This window comes from Urocitellus parryii, chromosome 3, assembly GCF_045843805.1.
Source record: "Urocitellus parryii isolate mUroPar1 chromosome 3, mUroPar1.hap1, whole genome shotgun sequence".
Taxonomy (NCBI): domain Eukaryota; kingdom Metazoa; phylum Chordata; class Mammalia; order Rodentia; family Sciuridae; genus Urocitellus; species Urocitellus parryii.
In genome coordinates, this window is record NC_135533.1 from 218,900,972 (window position 1) to 218,908,586 (window position 7,615).

Below are 7,615 nucleotides of genomic sequence, written 5' to 3' on the forward strand. Positions count from 1 at the left end.
CCTGCAACAAGCTGGCGGCCCTCAGTCCTGTCCCTGGGCTTGCTTCCTGCAGACGTATGATGTCCAGGCCAGCCTGCAGAAGGACAGCCAGGTCACGGTGTCTGTCATCCTGGAGAACCAGAGTAGCAGCTTCCTCCAGCACATGGAGCTCAGTGTGCTGGACTCGCTCAACACCAAGATGGCGCGGCCAGAGGGCTCCTCTGTCCACGATGGCGTCCCCGTGCCCTTCCAGCTGCCGCCTGGTGAGCCGCCTGCCCCCCATATGACCGTCTCAGCCCCCGGGGGGCCAGGACCATGACCCAGACCTCAGGGTGCTGGTGGCAGCAGCGGCCCAAGCCTCGAGCCTCTGGGGTCTCGCAGGCCCTCAGCACTGTGGCCTGAGGCAGAGAAGCCAGTCAGGGTCCAGGCTGGGACTCTAGCAGGCCTTAGATTCTGCCCCCGTGTCCGTGGCCTCTCCTGGGGAGCCAGCTTCCCAGCTAGCCATGGGGGATCAAGAGCCAGCCCCAGAGACAGAGCCGGGACCCCGGCTGAGCCCCTGCTGTTGGTCTCCCCGTCCAGGCGTCTCCAATGAAGCCCAGTTTGTGTTCACCATTCAGAGCATCGTCATGGCCCAGAAGCTCAAGGGGACACTGTCCTTCATCGCCAAGGTGTGTGCCACTGGGAACGCAGTCCTCCTGGGTCTCTGGCTAGTGTCCACCTGGCCGCTCTGTAGCCGGCAGTGCACAGAACCCTGCTGGTGCTCGGCCCCTTCCCCCTGTCCCAGGGAGGGTGTCGGGGGTCCCCAGCGTTAGGGAGCCCCATGCTGGGGTGTGATCCCCACCAGCCCTACCTTCCTCCTCCGCAGGACGCTAATGGGGCCACCCACGAGAAGCTGGACTTCAGGCTGCACTTCAGCTGCAGTGCGTACCTGGTGACCACGCCCTGCTACAGGTGCGGTCCTCTCCTGTGCAGGGGAGGTGACCCCCGGCCTGCAGGGCTGCTGCCCGGGCACTGCACCTGGGTGGCTGCCTCTCGAGGCTGCCCTCTTGGTGTGCAGAGGACATCTTGTCCCTGTGTGCGAGTCTGTCTCGACCTCCTCCTCTCACGAGGACACCAAGCATACTGGATACGGCCACCTAAGTGACCTCATTTGGCCTCAGTGACTTCTTGTAAGGCCATCTCCAAACAGTCCTATTCTGAGGCAGCGGGGTTAGGACACAGCATGGTCTTTGGGGGTCGTGGCCAGTCCAGAGACCTCCCAGGCCCCTGGCTTGTGAGGCAGGCTCCACCAAGCCTCCTGGGGGCAGGGCCAGGCCCCTCGCCTGTGGTCACTGGCCTGTGTTCCTCCCACAGCGATGCCTTTGCCAAGTTGCTGGAGTCAGGGGACCTGAGCATGAGCTCCATCAAAGTTGATGGCATTAGTATGTCCTTCCAGAATCTTCTGGCAAAGATCTGTTTTCACCACCATTTTTCAGGTAAGGGATGTGATGTGGTTGGTTCTGGGCGCAGCATGTGCATGCGGGTGGTCCCCCTTAGCTGGCCTGGCGTGTGTCGCAGGACCCCCAGGCCACAGCAGCCTTGCTCACCTCAGCCAGCCCCTACACCTCTTGCCCCACTTGCCCCCATGGCTGAAGGCCACCTAGGGAAGGCCCTGCCCTGGGGGGGACAGCCCCGACCGTCTTGCTGCTTTCTTGCAGTTGTGGAACGAGTGGATTCCTGCGCCTCCATGTACAGCCGCTCCATCCAAGGCCACCACGTCTGCCTCCTGGTGAAAAAGGTGAGAGGGCACGGCCTCGGCACCCTCACGGGGGCTCTTCTGCACCCTCAGGGGGCTCTTCTGCACCCTCAGGGGGCTCTTCTGTACCCCTCACGGGGCTCTTCTGCACCCTCACGGGGGCTCTTCTGCACCCTCAGGGGGCTCTTCTGCACCCTCAGGGGGCTCTTCTGTACCCCTCACGGGGCTCTTCTGCACCCTCACGGGGCTCTTCTGTACCCCTCACGGGGCTCTTCTGCACCCTCAGGGGGCTCTTCTGTACCCCTCACGGGGCTCTTCTGCACCCTCACGGGGGCTCTTCTGCACCCTCACGGGGCTCTTCTGCACCCCTCAGGGGGCTGCTGGGCCCTGCAGAGCTCCACGGGGCTCTCTACTCACCTCCCTCTGTGACCTCTGCCCTGTGGTTCCCTGGCCTAAAGGCAGGTCCCTTGCTCCCCTACTCTGCCCACACTCTACGTGACCCTGCTCCTGGGGCCTGGGACTGGAGGGCAGGAGAAAAGGTAAACTGCTGCCAGTTCAGGGCTTCTTGAATTCTAGTCTCCACCCCAGGCCACCTGCCACCCTCAGTGCTCCACGGCATCCGGTGGCTGCTCCCGTCTCTGGTGGGGGAGAGCGCAGTGTGCGCACTGCCCACGTGTGGTGAGCAGATCACCAGCACACCAGGACTCTGCCTGCCTGCCGAGGCCCTGGGTTCCCCCGCAGCACGAGGCGGGCAGTGCGCACAGGTGCAGGCAGCCTTGGCTCCATTTCCCCAGGGCGAGCACTCGGTGTCTGTGGATGGGAAGTGCAGCGACCCGACTCTACTCAGCAACTTGCTAGAGGAGATGCAGGCGACGCTGGCCCAGTGCTGAGTGCCAGGCATGACGACTGGCACATCTGGCGTGTCTCGCCTCTCCCTGGTCCTGTGCACTGTCCCTGTGCCCAGTGTTGGTCGAACTCCACTGTCACTTGTGTAGACATCCGCGATCCTATGTTGTGTTGATTTTCTTTTGATCCTTTTTTACTTTAAATCTGTCCATTCTCTGCCAAGAAGCCCTGTTCCAGTCCCCAAACCAGCAAGGGGCTTCCCAGCTGTGCTCCGCCCTGCCCAGTGGCTCACTCCTCCAGTGTGGTCACTGGTGCTGCCAAGGAGCCCTTGGGACCACCAGACCAGGACTGGTGGACCCCACGGGAGGGTGCTTGGCAAGCAGGCTGCAGCTCATCTGGGGCCTGTCCTTCTGCCTGTTGCTCTTTCCCCAACATCCCCACTGGTGGCATTTGTAGGGAGGTGAGCAGGCAGCCATCACCAAGCTGCTCTCCCTAGACCCTGTGATGAGAAAACGGTTATGCTCTCTGTGCTCCTGGGTCCCCTGCGTAGGCCAGGCCTCAGGCATGAATCACTGACAGTCGAATCACATCCTGGGCTGTCTGGGAATGGGGGTGGAGCCCCATGACCCCATGTCCCTCTGCTCATCACTGAACACACCCAGGCTTGCCTCCACCTCGACCCTGTTGGGAGGCCCAGGTGGGGCTCAGGAGCGCCATGCCTACCTAGGCTTGTGTCCAGTGGTGGAGGACATGTCCCAGACACCGCTCGGCCTGGATCCCCTGAAGAGCCCCCTGCTGGGCTGAGCAGCCACTTGGCAGGGCGCGGGGACCCAGCCAGCCCATCGCCCACAGCCAGGCAGTGGGTGAGCCAAGTTCCTGAGATGATGGCTCCCTATGACGTTTTAACTGTTCCTTTTGATGGAAACGGTCACTTTAGCATGTAGGGTAATCTATTATGGAATCCCATACTGTGATTCTAGAACTTTGAAATTGTATGATGTTACACGACTATTTGCTATCGACATTCCCGTATAGACATATCACGCTGCTGTAATGATTGTGTCCAGATGATCCAATAAAGTTGCAGAACAGACCCTGCACGTTCCTCCGGCCTCTGTACGCCTTTCACCAGGGTCAGCACCCAGGTTGGGGTTGCAGAGGTGTCCACGGTCCCCAGCGTGCAGTCACGGCTCCTGGGCCTGGGGCGGTAGTGGGTGGGGGAATCTCCAGGAGTGCTGTCACCTAGAAGTCCCAGTTGAGGCGCGGTGGGGAGGGCCAGGATCAGGCTGGAAGGGGCTGGCGTTTGTTGGCCACACTGGCACCACGTGGACCAGACAGTCGAGTGGCCTCACTCTGTTACAGACCCAGCCCTGCAGGTGACCCACAGCAGGACTGGCTTCTTGTCTAGGCTCTGTCGGAACGGCCACCACCTGTGGGCTCTTTCCCATGATTCCACTTCAGCCCCCGTCAGGGCCCTCAAAGGGGCCCCCAAAGGAGCCTTGGGCTCAGTGTTGGTAGCCACACAAGGTGCTTGGTGGCTAGCTGCTCAAGGGGCATGATTCCTGATGGCTCTGGAAGGCAGGTGTGAGGAGCCGCCAAGGGCTGCCACACATAAGCCGCACGCGCTCTCCCAGACTTGCAGGCCCTGACGGCGCACAGCACCAGCACACCTGGGGGCACGTGCGCATGGGGCCAGCCACACACGGGTGCAGAGCAAAGGAGCTGCAGATGGCTAAAGGCAGCCATGAAGCCACCCCAAGAGAGGAGCGTGCGCTCCGCCAGCCTTGTGCAGCTGCGGTGCGTGTGCTCACCACCTCTGCCTGCTGCAGCCTGCCCTTCCCAGGGAGGTGCAGTCGGAGCCCGTCTACTCCCCCAGCTGCAGTTGGTGTGACACTGAGAAATGGTGCAGCAGGGACCACAGTGGCTTGTGTCCATCTGTTGTCAGAGGCAATGTGCCTGTGCGAGTGTCCTGGGGATGGGTATGTGAGGGCAGCACCTTCATCCTTCCAGGGCCTCTGAGCTCAGCTGGAGTTCGGGGCAGAGCTGTGGCCAGAGGCCCCAGGCAAGTAAAGCTGGCCTGGCTCTCCCCCAGTGCAGCCCCATCTTATGCTATCAGAAGGAACCCATGGCTTCCTTCTTCCTGTGAGCCTGCCCACGGGTGTTCAGGAGCGGAGGGTGGGCTGTTGGGAATCACTGGACCTGACGCTGGCTCCATGGACATGAAGCCAGAAGCCCTCTGAATGGCTCCTGCTGGGCAAGAACTGTTCTTGGATGAGAAATGTCAGGGAACTTTAATCGTCCTGTCAAATAGCTCTGAGACCCTGCCCAGGGGCTGGTGCTATACACAAACCCATCCCCCTTCCCTTCCCCCAACCCTGGCCCAGCCTGGGCTCTCTGGGGTTGGGGGGACCCGAGGCAGCAGCAAGCCTGCGTCAGAGGCACAATGAGACAGTCCAGCTAAGTCCTTTGCCCCACTGCAGCTGGGGGCAAGGTGGTGGCCCTCAGTGCTGGGTCAGACACTCCGAGGCATTTTCCAAGGTCAAGTTGGCCAGGTGCTGTGGTTCCAGGCACGTGAAGCTTGGTGATATCAGGCTGCAGGGAACAAATGGCCTCAGCCTTCCTCCCCTGCCCCTGGCCTCCCTCCCTCCCTCCCTGGATGGCCTGCTGGGAAATTTGGTCCCGGGGCATGGATGAGGCCTGCCTATTCAGAGTGCCAGGTGGGGTGGCTTTAGTGGGGCTCTCTGTTGAGGTGCACCCCTCTCCCCAGTGGCTGCCTGCTTCATGCCACCTCCCTCCCCGGTCACTCACAAGGCTGGAGTGGTTCTGCACGTCCCAGGCGAGGAGATGAAGGAAGTCATTTGTTCATGAAATGAGCACTTGGGTGGCAGCAGAGCAGGTCCGGCATATCCCAGGGGCAGAGAGAGCCCTTCGCATGGTACCCACCTGCCCCCCAGCCCAGAGGAGCCCACTGTGCCCATTCCCTCTAACAGTCCAGGGCAGCCTTACCTCATGTTGGTGTCCTGTCTGAAAGACATGGCAGGGCTCTCATTAGACCCCCGCTCTGGGGCTAAAGCTGTGCCCATGGCCCTCGGGCCTGCACTGGGGCTCTGGCCACAGCTCTGCCCCGAACTCCAGCGGAGCTCAGAGTCCCTGGAAGGATGAAGGTGCTGCCCCCACATACTCACCCCCAGAGCACTCGCACAGGCCTACGGCCTCTGACAACACCCGAGTTGGGTTTGAAGAGGGACTTACTTGTGCCAATTATTTCTACAACGACAGCCGGTTTGGAGTCAGGGGATTAAGTGTCCTTGATCGGTGTCCCCTCCCTGAGCCCAGAGACCCCTGACTCACATGTAACTGAGAAGGCCACGCACGGCTGTCTCCCACTGTGCTGATGACCTGCGGGGACATGGGCCTTGGAGGTGGCATGCCCCCAAGCCCCAGGCCCTGCCCTGCCCTGCCCTGGTGACAAGCCCAGGATCCCATGGATAGAAGGGCCCTTGGCTCAGGGAGGGGCTGGCTCCCGAGCCCTACTCGCAGTTGTAGCCAAAGCAGATGACATGCGAGTCTGTGCAGTTATTGCAGGAGATGGTCTCATACTGGAAGATGCCTGCAACACAGGAGACGGCCGCAGGCTCCCCTGGGTCCCAGCCTGAGCCACCATCCTGCTCCACTCAGCCAGGACCCAGGCTCCCTTACCACAGTGACGCTGACAATCAATGCGGCCTGTGGGAGAACAGGACAGCAGGTGCTAGCCAGGCCCAGCTTGCCCAGAGGCTCAGGGCTCATCCCTGGCCACCTGGAGCACAGGCACACCTGGGTTTCAGGAATGTGTCAAGATCCAGAGGGGGGCTCCCCAAGGTGGTTCCCAGAGGAGGGCAGCTGCTGACGCGGCTCCTCCAAGGAACTAGTTCAGGAGGTGCCAGGGCATCTACCCATCAAGCACTCTCAGTGACCCTGAGGTGAGAGGCCCACTGTGACAGCTGTCCAACTTCCCCTCTGCCCCAGGCCAGCTGCCAGCTTTGAATCCTGGTCTCCAGCAGCGCTCAGCCCTGGAGGAGCTGGGGCCCTCTGGCACTCTGGCAACCTGTCCTGGCCTCCTCAGAAGCCCCGGCAGCATGCCCGCGGCTGAACCCTCCTCTAGACTCACTTTCAATGATTGCGTTCTGGATGAGGTGCACCTGGTCCCGGAAGATGCTTCGCAGCTCATTGGGGAAATACCCTGATGGGGCAGGCAGAGAAGGGAGGTCAGGCTCAGGCGGTGGGTGCGGTGGGCTGGCCTTGCCTGTTTCCTGCCACTTACCCGGGAAGTACATCTTCCCCTGGTACAGCTGATCCATCCTCTGGTACACGGCTTCCGCCACTTGGTTCAGCTTATCCCGGGCTGCGGACGAGAGGAGGAGGCAGGTGAGCGGCCCGGCCCGGGGATCCCTCCTAGCCGACCCCACGCTGGGCTCCGCGCTCACTGATCTCCGCCGGGATGGCCAAATGCAGTTCCCTCATCGTGTCTTCGCTCCAGTCCGTGAGCAGAGCCCCAGAAACGGGGATGTCGCCCACCCACCAGGACTTGAGGTTTACGTGGTGGCGATAGAAGGAGAACTTCTCCGAGAAGTTGTCGTGGCAGTGCAGGCAGCCGCGGGCCAGCGCCGCGGTCATGCCCAGGTACAACAGCAGGGCCATGGCCCGCCCCGCCCCGCCCGCCGCCGGCCAACCGACGGCGCTCCCACGCCACGCCCTTCTGCCGTGCACCAACCAACGGCGCCCCAGTGCCACGCCCTCCTGCCGCGCACCAACCAACGGCGCAAACCCGCCCCCAGCGAAGCCCCGCCCCCGCTAAAGGCCCCGCCCCCGGCCTCAACTGGCAAAGTCTGGCACCTGTCCCTTCTCGGGCCCCGCCTACGAAACGCCACTCACAGAGAAGTCTCCACCCCCGTATTGGAGCCCCCACACAGACAGGGTCTCACGCATGCGCCAACCCCGGAAGCCAGCTCCTCTCGGCCTGGCCGGGGCTGAGGCCCCGCCCCACGTTACAAGTACCACAGAAGCTCCTCCCAC

At 62.2% G+C, this 7,615-nt stretch overlaps 2 protein-coding genes across 5 annotated transcripts in view; one reads left to right on the forward strand and one right to left on the reverse strand.

Moving 5' to 3' along the window:
* Ap3d1 (adaptor related protein complex 3 subunit delta 1) overlaps positions 1-3,654 on the forward strand; it is a 39,316-nt gene extending 35,662 nt beyond the window's left edge. For all 3 annotated transcript variants that reach the window (XM_026414676.2, XM_026414674.2, XM_026414675.2), the window contains 6 exons: positions 53-242; positions 559-647; positions 845-930; positions 1,333-1,454; positions 1,677-1,756; positions 2,509-3,654. In XM_026414676.2, the coding sequence (XP_026270461.1) occupies positions 53-242; positions 559-647; positions 845-930; positions 1,333-1,454; positions 1,677-1,756; positions 2,509-2,604 (663 nt within the window). In that variant the 3' untranslated portion in view covers positions 2,605-3,654. The remainder of the gene's footprint in view (positions 1-52; positions 243-558; positions 648-844; positions 931-1,332; positions 1,455-1,676; positions 1,757-2,508) is intronic.
* Positions 3,655-4,846: 1,192 nt separating this feature from the next.
* Positions 4,847-7,243, reverse strand: Izumo4 (IZUMO family member 4). Of its 2 annotated transcripts, none has more exons than XM_026414722.2 (10): positions 7,027-7,243; positions 6,864-6,944; positions 6,711-6,782; positions 6,260-6,286; positions 6,095-6,170; positions 5,912-5,959; positions 5,813-5,827; positions 5,567-5,584; positions 5,369-5,383; positions 4,847-5,152 (listed from the first exon to the last, which is right to left on the reverse strand). In XM_026414722.2, the coding sequence occupies exons 1-10, from the start codon at positions 7,238-7,240 to the stop codon at positions 5,062-5,064; spliced, it is 657 nt and encodes a 218-aa protein (XP_026270507.1). In that variant the 5' UTR covers positions 7,241-7,243; the 3' UTR covers positions 4,847-5,061. The 2 variants fall into 2 exon arrangements, with proteins under 2 accessions (XP_026270507.1, XP_026270508.1); XM_026414723.2 differs by having other exon boundaries at positions 5,369-5,422; positions 7,027-7,240.
* Positions 7,244-7,615: the final 372 nt, after the last annotated feature.

What these genes read in the sequence shown, in the direction of transcription:
- Izumo4 (XM_026414723.2), bottom strand. Translation starts at nt 7,240, where the DNA reads ATGGCCCTGCTGTTGTACCTGGGCATGACCGCGGCGCTGGCCCGCGGC. An exon ending in TGCTTTGGCTACAACTGCGA is followed by an intron (nt 5,960 to 6,094) that starts GTAGGGCTCGGG and finishes ATGTCCCCGCAG; the next exon opens with GTCATCAGCACAGTGGGAGA. An exon ending in TGCAGAACCACTCCAGCCTT is followed by an intron (nt 5,153 to 5,368) that starts GTGAGTGACCGG and finishes TGTTCCCTGCAG; the next exon opens with CCTGATATCACCAAGCTTCA.